Source organism: Natrix helvetica (genome assembly GCF_964273705.1).
Source record: "Natrix helvetica genome assembly, chromosome: 8".
Classification (NCBI taxonomy): Eukaryota; Metazoa; Chordata; class Lepidosauria; order Squamata; family Natricidae; genus Natrix; species Natrix helvetica.
Window position 1 is genome coordinate 18,051,474 of NC_138559.1, and position 16,395 is coordinate 18,067,868.

A 16,395-nucleotide genomic window follows, 5' to 3' on the forward strand; every position below is an offset into this window, starting at 1 on the left:
TTTCAAAAATGTTGTTTGTGTCTAACATTATCACAAAAACATTCCCACAACATTCACATTCCTAACGTCCTATTGCAATATGGAATTTGTGCCTTTTAGGGGCTGAGCTAAAGTTCCAGCATCCTTCATTCCTAAGTCTACTTTCTAAGGTTGCAGGTAAATAGTTGCTCAGCAATATACTTCCCTCAATCAACAACCAATAATGTAGGACTAGCTATTTTCCCAACGTATTCTCTCCTGAATGAGGAAAAGGAGGCTGCATTTTTCCAGATCAATCTTTTTCCAGTTTAAGTCAGAGCTGGAGAACATAGGTTCACTGCTTGTTTTTCCCCCCACATTCCAGCCCATTCTTCTTGTAAAATGATAACTTAGGAACATGATGGGAATTGCCAGGTCATAAGCACCTGGGACCCTGTCTTATCTGCCAGGGAGTCTTTGCATTATGAGGTTTTAGTGTGTTGGTTTTTGTCGAAGGCAGCCAAGCCCTGGACAGCTGGAGTAATGAATCACCTAAGCAAACAATGCCTGTGGTGTGGTTTAGTCATCTGTTGACCTGATGGATGGGTGGGGCAGGGATGTATTCGTTTACCACATCCCTGCTTGCTACCACAATTTAATGCACAGTGCTAGTTCCTTTGTATGAAGCAACTTTCCCAATAAATGTTCAGAGTGAACATTTAGAGCAGGGTGTCCCAACCTTGGCAACTTTAAGACTTGTGGACTTCAACTCCCAGAATTCCCCAGTTGGTTGACTGAGGAATTCTGGGAGTTGAAGCCCACAAGTCTTAAAGTTGCCAAGGTTGGACACCCCTGACTTAGATGTTTGGTTGCTCTAGTTAGTAGCTCCAATAGACTCAGTCACAATTGTAAAGCAGTGATTCTCAACCTTTTCTTCATCACGGACTTTCAAATACTTTTGGGGGCCACTGACCTTGGCCACGGACCACCAAGACTTAAGATTTAAATTATGACATTTCTTCAAAAGCCTTCACGGATTTCCTGTGATGACCTCACAACCCCCCAGGTTGAGAACCCAGTTGTAAAGCATGTACAGTATACTGGCGCGCGCACACACACACACACACACACAAATCTGTAGTCCCTGGAGTTAGACAATAGCCGTTTGTCCCAAAATGCACTTTAATTTCCTTCCATTTAAGAATATGGAAGGGGGATGTTTCCATTGGATATAATTCAGTTCACCACTGGGAAATACTTCAGTATTTAACCCAATCCTGCTTGTAAAAGTTAAAGAATCATCTGAAAGCTGTAAATAATCAAAAGAAGTCAATAAAGAAATGAGTTAAGCTGGATGAGGGTGGAGAAAAGAGCTAACTGAGGCAGGGGAGAGGGGAGAAAGCCAAGGTAAAGTTTCAAGGGGAGGGCATTTAAAGGATTTTATTGTGCCTTCTCCCAAATCAATGAGACTTAAGATAAAATGGATACCGTAATTATGTTTTCCTCATTAAAGATGATAAAGATGATCACCTAAGCACCTAAATTCTGGGCAATTCATTTGGACAAATGGATCCTGAATTCCACACATGAATTTCCCCCTTTTAGATAGGTTGCATAGATGCTATTTTATCTCAGGGGATTTATTAGGCCAGGGGTCTGCAAACTTGGCAACTTGTGGACTCGAATTCCCAGAATTCCTCAGACAGCCATGCAGAGTGGGGGATTCTGGGTGTTGAAATCCATAAGTCTTAAAGTTGCCATGTTTGGAGACTTCTGTATTAATGACAATAGCTAAGAAAGGTCAAAAGAAAACGGGGGATGCAAGATTTGAAACATTAATAAGATTTTTTTTTTTAAAAAATGAAACTTGTGTGAGCTTTCTGTTCGTTGCGTAAGGATACCGTTGTTTTAAATAAGACTGCAACAAGAAACAACAGCAGTAATAATTCTCATATCAGACCATTAGACAGGACCAGTGTTATTCTCTTTAATATTATAAACACAAAGGAAATTCTGCCCAAACCTACAATATTTAAACATTTGTACAGTTTTTTTTTTAAAAAAAGGAATATTACAACTTTTAAAAGAAAATATAACATTTTTATATGACAAAAAATACATGCATCTTTAAATTTAAATTAAATTGCAAAATCAAAGTAACTGAAATAACACTTTTTGCTTAAACAGAGATACTTTATTTTGTGAAGTGACTTTTCAATGACCGGAGGAGAAAGCTCTGGGAATAACATCTTTTAGAGTTTGCTTAGCTAGATCGCATACCTTCAGGAAAACAGTTCAAATTAAAACCATATTGCACCAAAACCACCTTTTACTTAAGTCGGTTACAGAGATTTTAACGGGACATATTCCCGATAGCTATTGTGTATAGGCATTAACAACAGGCAGTGAGTAGAGTTGAACCTACTACTTTAAACCAGAAGCTTTACCTATCCATTGTATCGGGATAACACGGATGTTATCCGTGCTTAGAAATCGCTCTGTCAATTCATCTTATTCTTAGTCAAACTCAAAGGTGAACAAAATGTGAGTTGAATAAATTCTGGGCAAAAGCTGTGCAATAAAGATTTCCTATAGAGTTGCATATTTTCATCTTTTTGTGTGAGGATAAATGAGAAATGCTCTGTGAGATACAGTGTTTAAATTCTGCTGCAATGTATTTCCAATAGTAAATTCCGCAAATGAGCTAACATCATGCCGCAATTCAAAGGATATCTAATATAGATGAAGATGCTAGAGAATTTAACAACTGAACAAGATTTGTACTGGGGTCCCAGTGTCCAAACCTAAAGGCTGGAAGAAGGATGAAAAGCCACTCAAAATAGCTTAAACAAGATGTCCCAATTCTCACAGAAGGGTTTGATGATTTTGAAAAATCATTATAACTTAAAATGGGAAGGTAAAACTGCCAAATGAGATTGTCCGACCAGTTCTTGGGCAAAACAGACCAATCCAAATCTAAATAGGGGAATGAGCACTTAGATTTCAGGAAATGATCGCCTGTATATGCTTTCTATGCATCTATGATTGGAAGGAACACACGATTCCCCTAAAATATAAAGACAATATATAACTTTCATAAATAAAATTCAATAAGAGGAAAAAACACTTAAAACAGTGTCACAATATAAGAAAAAAAATTCTTGATAAGATTCTGTTAAGGAAGAGGCTGACATTTCTTCACCTTCAAATAATAATAATAATAATAATATCATCTCTTATGTTACTTATCTGGGCTTTTCTGGATCAAATGGGCTGTGTAAAGATGGAACTGACAGAAGCAATTTGCTGCCAAAAAGTGTTTTGGCCAAAAAGACTTCTCCTTTTCTCTCAACCTGCAGAGATGCTAGTCCCACCCTCATGGTTGTGACCCCATTTCATAGAACATTGAAAAGTAATTTCTAAAACCTTTCCAAATTAATTGTATAAACAATCCTTCTCTGTAAGTTTCAATGTAAAGCAAACAGCATTTTACATCAAAACCCCCTATCTTGCATAGCAACCCATACCCACACGGCAAGTTCTCATAAGGGAGTCACATTTATAAAATTATATAATACACATCATATAAAATAATCACACGCTATATATACACACGGCCCTTGATATCTGCTGCAATAGCTATAAAAAATATAGAGCCCATTTTTAATCATACACACACACAAGCACACACACACACATTATTCAGTGTGGCCAATGGTACCGCTGGGCACCACTTTTTGTCTTCTAGAACAGATTTTTACTTTTATTATGGCATTATTACTCTTGGAAACAGCCCTGCTCCTCTGGGTTTATTTTTCAATCCTTGCTCCAATTATAAAAATCAATCCTTATTGCTTGGGCCAATTGCACTTTTAGAACTCGGGGTCTCTGATTATTATTGACAGGGGAAGAGGAATTACGCAGCTATTCTCCTGATAACACACATCATTTTTTGTACAAATCAAGGACAAATTGAACTTTATCATTTAATAGCACTGGATGCCTTTGGGTAAAGCACCAATTCTGTATTACCAAAGGAAACAGGATTAGTATTTGTGATCTTGCATCCCAGCTTTCCACGTTGTGTAAAAGTTGGGATGTAATTCTGGTGACGAGTAACATGTAGAAGTTAATGTGCTCTTAGCATTTATTTAGAAAATGCCATGAAATGTAATTACCGACTACTACAGATGGAAGCTCCAAACCCTCCCCGAGTTGCAATGAGTTAGGCTAATTAAGCAACCTTAAAGCAAGAGAAACGCTTTGTTTTCTTTAAAGAAAGAAAGAGGGGATAGTTTCAATTGAGCACATTTCTGCCAATTTCCTTATATCATATTGTATGCCAAGGTCTCCTTTACCTCTTCTTCCCCTAGCTTATGTTTTGCACAATGTACTACTATGTCGTGGGGAAAAAGAAACACAATACGTAACAAGTGAGCAGTATTGTATGTGAGACACACCAAGAGAACACCCAAAGATAAACTTTAAAACATTTAGAATAAAAACAAAGGACAATGCTATAGAATAGTCACATTCAAGTGTTCCCTTATTGATGATTAGGTGGCTAGAAATGCTACTACCATTTTTGTTGTTGTTGTGACAATATCACAAGGCCTGCCTTGTTCCTCTTGCTATCATCAAACCAGCCTAAGAAGAACTGTATACTTTTAAATACATTCACTTACATATGCCTAACTGCCAATCAGCAAGACTTCGCTGGAATGACTGAGAATAATTCAACATCAAATGAATCAAAAAGTCCAAATTAATATGCCTTCAGAAAGTTATCATGATTCCATTAATAGCTTGTAATTTTTGAGACAGGCTGGAATTCTTCTATCTGATTCATACCACTTAGCTATATAATCATAAGTTGCAGTCCAACCTGGGCCTGAGGTTCTCTCAGGTGTATATTTGCTAAAACCTTTACATCAAACTGCAAAGGTAATTTTCCAATGATCGCCGTCCAAGGAAGACATCATCTATAACAGTGTTTCTCAACCTTGGCATGTTGAATGTGTGTAGACTTCAACTCCCAGAATTCCCCAGCCAAGGTCTTCATGGTTGAGAAACACTGATCTATAGTATCATCGGTCGTCACAATGATTTCATCCGGGGAGGCTGGTTTCTTGGGGGATAAATAATAAAACAACAGCAAAAGGGCGTTTTAAAACATACATTCATAGGACACTGCATCTCAAAATGAAAAATAAATAGTGATTCTAATAATTAATATTTTTGTTGTCCGTCCCTTCCAGCAATTCTGCTGTGCAGTTAGTTACTGGCTTTACTGGAGTATCAAGGAAGGCCATTTCTTTAAGTCTCTTGTATTTGGAGCTGTTGATGTCCCCCCAAACTGTCCAAGGTAACACCCCCATTTGAAGTCACTGCGGCCTTTTCGTGACAGTGTTTTGAAATCGGCCGATGAAAAAGGGGGCTCCAGTTCAAGGTGGCATCAGATGTCTCCAGATGTGCCCCGTGTTCTGCAAAGGGAAACAATGATCAGCATCTGTTTGTCAGCTACCTGAGCAGCCTCAACTATTCAAAAGATTGAGGCAAGTCCCAACTGGCTGCCATTTACTGAATGTCACTATTTCGCCTCACACTAAGGCCATTTTGTGCAGCATCTGGATAAGGATCCAACCCAATTAATTATAGCCGTTGAAATGCAGAAGAACAGCTAAAGATATCCTTTAAAAGTTGTTTTTTAAAAAAATATCAGGTCCATGGTTAGAATCAATCAATCAATCAATCAATCCTCACAGCCTAATCAAAGGAGAAAAGCAGAGGAAATTCCTTTTGTAAAAGCTCCTAATTTTGCAAAGCACCCCGAAAAGTAGCTGAGCATTAGGTATGCTGAGACAGAACCACAAAATGTATTTACTTGCCCTTACATTAATTCCGATTTCGCTGTGGATTAATTAATATATTTTAGTTACGAAAAATACCAATTACTGTACCAGTTTGGGCAGAGGTTAAGGCATCAGATTAAAAAATTGGGAGACCATGAGTTCTAGTCTTACCACAGGCCCAAAGCCAGCTGAGTGACTGTGGGCCAGTCACTTTCTGTCAGCCCGAGGAAGGAGGCAACAGCAAACCATTTCTGAAAAACTTGCCAGGAAAAATGCTGGGAACTTGGCCAGGCAGTGTCCATGAATCAGACAAAATTGAATGGGAGAGAGAGAAAAAATGTACCAATGATCTAAGAGATAAGAACTGAAGAAGCTTCTTGGATGAGAAGTGAAACATCTTCAAGGAAAAACAAAGAAAGCCCAGCTGCCTTTTGAAAAAAAAGCACCTTTGGGACTAACATGACCTGGATGACAGAATCTCCGTTAGACATTAAGAAAGAAGCATGTTTTTTTCCATTTTTCTGACATACCTGATGTACAATTCATATTGAGTGGGCTCACATTTTCTTGGCCACTAGAGTCCTGATGTGATGGCGATTCTGCCTTCTCCTTATCATTTTCCTCAGTCTCAATGCTGCATCCAGGGACTGCGGAGGCCAAGCACATAGTCACTATCATGTGATTCAATGGTTTCATTTCTAGACTGTCTTGCTGATAAGGTGCCATCATGGGCATCACTGGAACAGAACTGTTGCCACAATTGCCACTGGTTTTAGTGAAACACCTACAAATAGTTAGGCCAAGACAAGAGAAAGAACGTAGATTAGAATGCACATCATGTTTCACTGACCAATATAGTCTTTATTTCTTCAAAGTATTTCTATGTCTGCTGTGCTCTCATCATCAAGAAATATACAACATGCAAATGCCTCTGTCTGATCATTCCCTGCAATAGTGCATCTGTAGTTATTTACCAAATGTCAAAATTAATAATATAATGCATTCAAGCCGCAACTAAAATATATAAAGCTAGCAAAAGCTTTATCTTATTTCAATTATCTGGATTAGATGTTGTTTAGGATATGGATGAGTAACATTAAAATCTGAAAATTGGTTTAGCACCACAAGCATGTACAAAACACTTATCATTGCAATTATTAATATATATAATAGAAGAAAATATTCTTTATTGGCCAAGTGGAATTGGACACACAAGGAATTTGTGTGTCCAATAACAAGTACTATTTCATACTTCTTTTCAAGAGCTTATCTTGATAATTTTTACTGGGGTAACTCGGGCAATATAACAAGGGATTTGATGGTTTGCTATATTTGCCAGTTTGCTCTCCAAATTGGAAAATCTGATGTTGACAGAATGATTTCATTCATGACGATATTCTTCTCCACTGTAATCCTAGAAAGTGAGAACGTGCTTTCTGATTCTTCCCAAGAAAGAGACTTTGATCATTCTCTCTTGTTCTGGATGTGAACGGCCAGTCAAGCAGAGAAGGAAGTCAGTTTCTTATAGCTGAAGCTACTCAGCTTTTGAACAAAAGAAAACAGCAAAAAAAGGCAACTTAACAACCAAAATCCTTTGTAGGCAAGCTAGCTCTAATCCAGAGTTTTGGGAAGCTGCCAGTACTTTAAACATTTGCAGCTGGATCATCACTTCCACAGATATGAAGGCAGTTATCAAGTTGTTTTCTCAACATTCACAGTAAATGCTAACAAGCGCTTTACTTTATTATTGGTGATTAAACATAAATTTAGTGAAAAGCCACATCACAGCTACATCTACTTAGGGAAGATGTCGGAACTGTTGCATAAAGCAGGAAGTCCAGAAAGAATAAGTATCTTAAATGATTATATAAGTAAATGCTGGATCTAACAAAATAATCTGGAATGATCACTCTGGATTTTGCATTTATCTTTACACAAAATATGAAGTCATATTCTTCCTACAGATTTGTTTGTTGTAAAAATGCTAGACAGCAGCTCACAGATTATTTCCAGGCTTTCAAATATAAGCCACTTAACAACGCATTCCCATTTGTCTTTAAAAAGTGGGTGAATTCTGATTTATTCAAGATGCTTGCTACCATTTTTAGTAGGTGAGAAAGACCAACGGACTAGATAAAAGAGGGAGAAACTCAGGGAGAGTGTAAAGTGAGGAGTATGGATACTAACTCATTATATACAAAGACTATCTCCATAGGGGGCAAAATGCAGCACAATTTAAACTATTTGTTACAATTGTTTGTTTACATTCACCATGAGTTTTCTTTTAAAGCAGGGGTGTCCAACCTTGGCAAATTTAAGACTTGTGGACATCAACTCCCAGAATTCCCCAGCGATTATACCAAAAATTCTCTTAGTTTTCCATTTTTATGTTAACTATAAACAAATACGCACATAGTGGAGCTCACTTAAGATGCAACATGTAGAATTTTGAGTATTTTGGCAGTATTGCAAGAACCAAAAAATCCTGACTTTTGATTGCCAAACATTTTTATTTTTTTCTACCCAGTGAGCTCTATAGCTAAGAATTAAATTGAACCTGAACCATAATCCAATACCTTACATTTTGCACCATGCAAAATCCTTGACTTTCAATTTGATTTTATTGGAAAAGTGACAATTCAACTCCCTGTATGTGTCTGGTGTGCTAGGTGCTATGGGAACGCAATAAACATTTAAATAAAAGTAAAATTTGGAACACAGGCAACAACAAGCAGAGATTGCACAATCCCAAGATTGTTATTATATGAGTTTTCAGTGCAGAAAAACCAGGGTGCCTTGTGAAATATTAAGAAAAAAAGAAACAACTACTGACAGAAAGCTGCTATTTAATTTTATAGTCCATCAATCCGTTCTAGGTTATGTGCTTGGTTAAACTGAAGCAAAAGGGAAGCCCCTATGTAAAATGTTAATTTTTGCTTATTTCTCATGGAAGAGAAAAAAAATGGCTCAACTCTGCTGTAAACAAGCGTTAAAGTATTTGCATAAAGATTTTTTTTCCCCTTACTGCATGAGTCGCTAAGCTTAAAATATACAGCCAACACAAGGCACACATTTTATAATCTACAAAGCGGAACTATTATTCCACATTTATTTTGAACAGGATGGCTAGTAAAATAGTCGTGTTGAACCACAAATATTGAGTTTATTTGGTTTAAGGGCCTGCAAGGGGCAGCCGTGCACTACATGAGACCAAAACGCTCCTGGGAATTCTTTATGGTTTCTGAGACAGTTCATAACTTCAAGGCTGGCCATTGTGGTTAAAACCTGCTACTGGGAAATTGGAAAAATGGGTGGGACCATTATAGGGTCATCTTCCCTAAACGGAGTAAGCTTTCTTCATGCAGGGCAAGCTTTCTATGAAGCAATTTCTGGCCCATCAACAGAATATTTGCAGAAGGGATGGAAAAGCTGAAGCCTTCAGCCTGTCTGTTCAGGCCCTTGTTATATAATCTTGTTGCTGAAGGAGAGCAAAAGGACTTGGCAGCTTTCAGAAAAGAGTGAAATTGGGACAACCACCGTGGATAATATTATATCCAGCCTAACCACTCACTCAAGAACCAGTCTGAAGTAAGGCTGAATACTATTTTGAGGCTTCCTTGCAATTCAAGACATCTAAATTAGATCAAGAGTCTTTTCCTCTCAGAGCGAAAACTGCCTGCTTCTATCAAGCCATTTCCATTTCAATATTGCAAGGAATGGGCCAGATTGCGCTGTTTCCTATATTAAGAAATGGCTAATTACATGAAGAAATGTGCCCGCTAATTAACAAAGCCAAAATTTGGATGCATCTTGTACTTCAGCCCAGATTTGGAGTCAGATGGCATCAACATTGAACAAATAAAATAGCTGAAGCAAATCCTGGAGTTGATAAATGTCTGTGTAGCACAAAACTGCCCTCGTTAAGTATAATTGACTAAAACTCGCTATGAACTTCAAACTGAGGGAATTGAAATACTTTGAGGCAGGAAGGTCTTCGGGGAGCCAGGTTCTAGAAATCATACAGTGTTTTCTACACGTAAATCTGGAAGAGTAATAATGCAAATATCAAGATGCACTTGCTAGACACGTAGTTGGGATCACTAATCTGTGCAGGCTCAAATTCAGAGATCCAAAGATCATTCTGATCTCTTTAGGTTGATTACCTGTTATTATTCCAGCAGTTCCTGCAATTGGCATACTCTGAAGGATCAGTCTGAGGGACTGATGTATATACGTCACCACCCTGGATGATGGGGGAATGGAAATATTTGAAAGTTAAAATAAGGAATCACAAATGAGTCTGTAAGTGAAAATTAAACAAGCACGCACAGTATATATTCCATGACATTCATAGGAATGAGCAATTATGGTAACTTTACAACCTGTGAACTACAATTCCCAGAATTCCTGAGCAAGCATGGCCATAAACTTGCAAGAGTTGCCCATGCTTGTGCTAAAGCAGCAAAGCAAAGCAAAATGTTATGGTTTAGACACGTACACCATCATTTTCTTGGCCTTATTTTCATTTTGAACCGCCCAAGTTTAATTTGAAGAAAGAAGTGAAAATGCTACTGATGACAGACATGAAGGAATTTTTTTCTTTACTGGAAACTACTGTCTGTTGGTGGAGACAGGCTTGTATGACTAAAAATATAATCAATGTCCCAGTTTCTTCCAATTATTCCAATTAGATCAGCTTGCCTGACTAAACTCTGGGTTTGAAATTTGCTGTTATTTTTACAGATGCATTAATTTGTCAGCGAAAAGGGATGAAGAAAGAAGGCTAGGGGATTTCTGAGCTCTTGGTTTTGGCTGTACAATCTTTGCAAATGAAAAAAAAACAGCATTAATAACACATAACTCATTGCTAAATACTATGTACATGGGAGATCTGAGAAATACTTGCAGATACGGCAACATAAGTAGTAATACGAATCTACATTTTAAATACTCAGATCCCTTAGTGGAAGATAAAATTCAAGACAACTGATGCAGGCATATAGGATGAAGACATCCTGCACCAAGACATTGGTGCAGGCATATAGGATGAAGTAATTAAACTATGGGGGGAAGAGGGGAGAAACAGGATGACTTTTTCTCATCTATGAATCTTGAGAACTAATTCTGAGGCTACAACACCTTATTTGAAAATGTTGCCATCTATGCCCAACTATTTTCAATTCCATAACATTTATTTAATGCTTGTGAAGGGAGGTTTTTTTTAGCACAAAGAGCAAAACCAATGATTCTTCCTTTTTATTCAGAGCATTAGAGACACTTTTCCAAAGAAAAGCAGGCTATAAAGTAACTAAAGCTCAGTAAGTGATGAATAGCCACAGCAAATGGTTTTAAAACTCTCAAGGATATTAACCAATATAAGCACCGGAATCTTTGAAATAATTGCACACTGAATGATGACTAAAGGATTTCCTACTTGAGTGAAATTGTTACTTGGAGATAAATTTAAATGTGAGAATTAGACTTTGGGGGAGCATCTAAAAGGAGAATCTTTAACACCTGTTTTAAGTTTGTGTCCTCAGCTCACCCACCCAGCCGTCGAGGCTCTAATTTAATTCTGCCCTCCTCTATGTGCTTACATTTAAATATTCCTAAAATCAATGTTTGGATTAGCCTTTAAATGGGTCTTAAGGATCTAAGAAGTCCACAACAAGGAAACATGAAGACTGTGAGAGACTTAAAAGGTTATCTGAACGGCAATTCTTGTACTTCTCGCAATCTGTTATTCCATGAAATGAAGTGTTTATGTTCAATTACCAGAGCAAACAATTGCCCTCTCACCCTCCCACTCGAAGCAGATGATGTTACTTAATTCCTGAACACATTCCTGGTTTCCCATAAAACATTCAAACGGTTTTGTGGAGGACCTCTAACCTAGCGGCTCCTCCTGAGCTGTTGCTACTCAAGCAGCACGGACAATTATCAACCTGCATTCTTCACTCCTCAAACCTTAAAACTCCATCCGAACTGTCTTCAGCTCAGCGTGAGTAAGGAAAGCACTATTTAAAGTAGGCTGCACAATTAAAAAAAAAAAAAAACCACAGCCCAAGAATTGTGTTTTTCAAAACAGACGTGAATAGAATAGTTCATTCTTAAAAAGGAAATACTTAAAAAGAAAGCAGATTGTATGGTGTGGCTGAGCAAGAACCAAAAAAATAAAATAAAAAAGGAATTCTTCGGTTTATGAGCCCCAGGTTTTGGCACACTGAAATGTAATTAAGGGTACCTACTTAAAATTAGATCTGAAGTACAGCTTAGTCACAAAAGGACTTGGCACACGTCAAATTTATGCATATTTTTTAAAAAAGTCAATCTCTTGTCTGCCAGGAATCCCCTAATCTCACATTATCAAAATTTCAACATAAGAGTTTGGATGGATATCCAAAGGACATTCCCTCCCCCTTTTTAGCATTGTTCCTGCAACTGTAGGATCTGGGTTTCCCCCCCAGATCAACTCAGTGTTGATCCATTGGCTGTAACAGGAACTGTTGTCTGAGCTAGATGTTGTGGGCTGAGACAGAATGACTGGCCCAAAGTCTCCCAATCAGCTTTCATGCCTAAAATGGGACTAGAACTGGTTTCTAGATTAGAACTGGCTTTCTCCAAAGGCAAATGTCCTTACTATTATGAAATAAAAGCTCAGGTATGGAAATGGGCAGTTAATTTATCAGGATTATATGAATGTAGTTTTCAAGAATACAAAAAGCTGTATACAACATTATTCAAAATTGATTTCTGTTCCCATGATTAAAATTACTTTTTCCTTCCACTCTGCCCTCATTAAATCTGTTGGGGGGGGGGGGGAGATCCCTTAATATCGGGAAAGGAGAGATTTGATCTGCTAGTTATGTGTGCTCTTGTGGCAAAAAGACATTGCAGGATACAATTTTTTTAAAAAAATCATGGAAACTTAATACAAATTACCTCTAAGTAAGGTAAAGGTTCCCATCGCACATATGTGCTAGTTGTTCTCGACTCTAGGGGGGCGGTGCTCATCTCATCTGAAGCATTAGTTCCTGAACTGAACTTGAATTTGATTGAATCAGCTTCACAAATTTATATAAAAAGTCCTTATTCTTTAATGTACTTTTTATTTATTTATAGAAATTGAAAGTTTAAACAAAACCATGCATCTTTGCCTGATAACAGAACAGAACAGTAACCACAGGAATGGCAAAACCTTTGTTTGTTTCCATTCAGCAACATGTTTCCATTAGAAAACTCTTGATTGCTACAAATTCAGTAACTTAGGGTCTATACAAAAATGAGCATGTGGGAGGAAGATATGGCCTATTAGTAAATGAAAGCATTCAAGTTTCCAAATATTACATTAACAAAGATGGCTTTTAAAGTATCAGTCGGTGCATATTTATTGCTCTCAGGATGAAGTCTTTATTTTAGTGACTTTAGCATACTTTAATAGGGCCAGAAATATAATCTTCAAGAACAAGATGAAAACGATATGACGTTTGCAACATCTCTCTTTCAAGTAGAGTGAAGGTCTTCACTTTCCTTTCTAATGTTCATAACAACCAAAGCTACAAGAGTTTGACCGATAAAGCATCGCGCTTACTTACGTTCCCTATGTGATGGGTGTGATCATATTCTATGTGGGTTCTGGAGAGGGAGTTAGAATGTCCTGGATAAACTCCAGTTCCTCCATTGAGGGCGCCATTCATGAGCCCATTCATCCCATTAGCAACCTTATGATGGAGGTGGAGGCATCCATTATTATGTTTTCCATTACTGATAAAGTTTCCATGCACGGCACCATTAATGTGGCTTGTGCCTGGGAGTGTTGCATACTGAACCATCTGGCCGTTGATATCTGTACCTTGGTAGAGATAGCCGGGAGGGTCATACTCTATAGAAACAAGGAAGAAAAAAATCATTTAGAAATTGCAATAAAACTTTGATGTACTGCACGTAGATGAAGATCTAGACCTATTTCCCCCCGCATTTATACACCATGTCAGTTAACAGTTTTAGTCTATAGCAGGGGTGTCAAACTCAAGGCCCGGGGGCTGGGTCAGGCCCGCAAGGTGTTTAGATTTGGCCCACAGGGCTGCCCCGGAAACAGTGGACCAGCCCACGGTGCCTCTGCCAGTGAAAACGGTGTTTTCACTGGCAGAGGGTTGTAGGAGACCGTGGCAGCCAAAAGTGGAGCATGGGAGCCTGTTTTCACTGGCAAAGCGCATGGCCCCCACATGTATCCCCGACATGAGTGCCGTCAAGCTGGCCACCCCCCCCCACTGGCCAAACACAACCCTGATGCAACCCTCAATGAAATCGAGTTTGACACTCCTGATCTACAGCAGAACTTAAAATAGAAAAAAATCTTCCTAAATATAATTTAAAACAAATAGCATAGTTGGCTTCACTTAAACATAAAAATGAATCTCTGCAAGACTTAATCCCCACTAGCCAAATCAGAAAGGCATGGGGACAGAGTAAGCATTAAATTTAATTGCATATTTACAAATGTTTTGTCTTTACTTATATTCACGTTTAAGAGGAAATCATGATAAAAATACATCGCAATACTTATGAATTACAGTGTTTCATGAATTTAGCACTCAAGGTCATTGTGACTCAATCAATCGTGCTTTATCATGGCCAGGGCCAGGAATATTAAAAACAGTAGTAAAGATCAAAATAAAATGATAAAATAGTAAAAACACTAATAAAGTCGGTTAAGTAAAATAAAATATTGGATGAATGAATTCCCACAGCACTAACTCATTTCTCATCTTTCCTACTATCTTCTCCTATTGGTTTCTGATGATTTATCAATTGTTTTTTTTAAATAAAATTTTTATTTTTATGATTTATCAATTGTTTTGTAAGTTATGATTAATGGTTGTAACTATGATATATGACCAATTAATAAAACAGGGATATATGAAAAGAAACATACTTTGCAAGGCATTTTGCTGACGGTTCTTCCATAAACACATGGCAATAAAGACAATCAGAATGAAAACCATCACTCCAAGGACACAGGCGACAATGAGATACAACATGTTGCTACTCCGGACTGAACCATTTGGTTGACCTGCATTGCTCCCAATTCCACGGTCAGGGAAATTAGGTGGTGTACTAAGGTCTTTTACTGGGTATTCAGATGCTCCAGGTGACCGTTTCACTAATTGGAATGAAAGCAAAAAAGGTTGAATGAAAAAATAAATAAATGGTAAATTCATGCAACTGTTATTCTGACCTTAGGCAGAACTTCAGCAACAGCTGAAAATGCTTTAAAATTATTAAATGCATTAGTTAGAGTACTATTAAAATTAGATGCATTTGTTTTGGCATACAGTAAATAATTACAATCATAGAAGAATGAAAAAAAAATACAGGAGGAGGGAAGGTAAAGATTGCCATATTATTCTACTTGCCTTCAGTTTAGAGATCACTGTTTCAATTTAGAAAGGCATAATAAGATATGTGCTAGTTAGACAATGTTTCTCCCCTTTTGATAAACATCTGCTTTTAAGACTGACCAAGTTTGCTTATTAATAAGCTGATTTATGATCAGAAGCAACAAAGATGGATGACGTCACTTAGTTTGGTAATGAAACGTCTGCAAAAAAATCACCAAGCTAAGAGAGCACCAAAGAGCCCACAATTGTTTCTCACCTTTGGTTTCACATATCATCACATTGCTGTAGTCACTTTCTCCCCCTTCATTGTAGCACTGCATTTTAATATCGTACGATGTTTCAGGTTGGAGATGGCTTATCAAATGCCATAGTTTTGTACCTGGGAAAAAAAGGAGCAAATAGAAATGCTATTTAATAGAACTGTATTCTTTCAAATGAAATGCATTATTTTTAAAAAAGGAACAGATAGTCTTATAAGAAGAGACAAAAGTTAAGTCTATGAAACTCTGTGTTTGTAGAGTATGTACAACAACAAAAAAACCACAATTAATTCCAAAATTAAATCATTGACAAATCTGATAAATTGTTTTTGTCAGGCTTAGGCAAGTTTAGGCAAAGTGGTATATTCTGTGTCAGCGTTTTCTAACCCGTTGCTCTCTAAAAGAATGAATACAAAAATTTAATACCATATTTTCGGAGTATAAGACGCACCGGAGTATAAGGTGCACGAAGATTTTGAAAAGGTAAATTAAAAAGAAAAGTTTTTACACTCTGTAGATCTCCCAAATCTCTGCACGCCTCATTTTTTGTGAAAAACGGGGCATGCAAAGAGCTTGAGAGGCCTGCAAAGTGCTCCTGGGGGCAAAGACAAGCAAAAAAACCAGCCCATTTTTCGCTCATTTTTGCCCTCCCCAGCCCCCAGGAGCACTTTGCAGGCCTCCCAAACCCTCTGCACCTCCATTTTTGTGAAGGGAGCAGGGTTTCAAGTGGCCAAAAATGTGTATTCGGTGTATAAGATGCACCCAGGTTTTCATCCTCTTTTTTGGGGGAAAAAGATGCGTCTTATACTCCAAAATATGGTATATCCAATGGGTTATTACTGTAGTCTTAATAAGAATGTAATTATACAAGGGTAATATTTACATCTCATTTAACCAGGCCTCCATGCATTCACTCACAAAACA

General features: G+C 37.6%; 1 protein-coding gene across 3 annotated transcripts in view; it reads right to left on the bottom strand.

Moving 5' to 3' along the window:
• Positions 1–1,920: 1,920 nt before the first annotated feature.
• The window catches only part of CDON (cell adhesion associated, oncogene regulated), a 38,322-nt gene continuing 23,847 nt past the window's right edge, over positions 1,921–16,395 (bottom strand). For all 3 annotated transcript variants that reach the window (XM_081961073.1, XM_081961074.1, XM_081961075.1), the window contains exons 15-20: positions 15,468–15,590; positions 14,746–14,973; positions 13,406–13,692; positions 9,974–10,053; positions 6,341–6,594; positions 1,921–5,441 (exon numbers count right to left, since the gene is read on the bottom strand). In XM_081961073.1, coding sequence (XP_081817199.1) covers positions 5,275–5,441; positions 6,341–6,594; positions 9,974–10,053; positions 13,406–13,692; positions 14,746–14,973; positions 15,468–15,590 — 1,139 coding nt within the window. In that variant the 3' untranslated portion in view covers positions 1,921–5,274. The remainder of the gene's footprint in view (positions 5,442–6,340; positions 6,595–9,973; positions 10,054–13,405; positions 13,693–14,745; positions 14,974–15,467; positions 15,591–16,395) is intronic.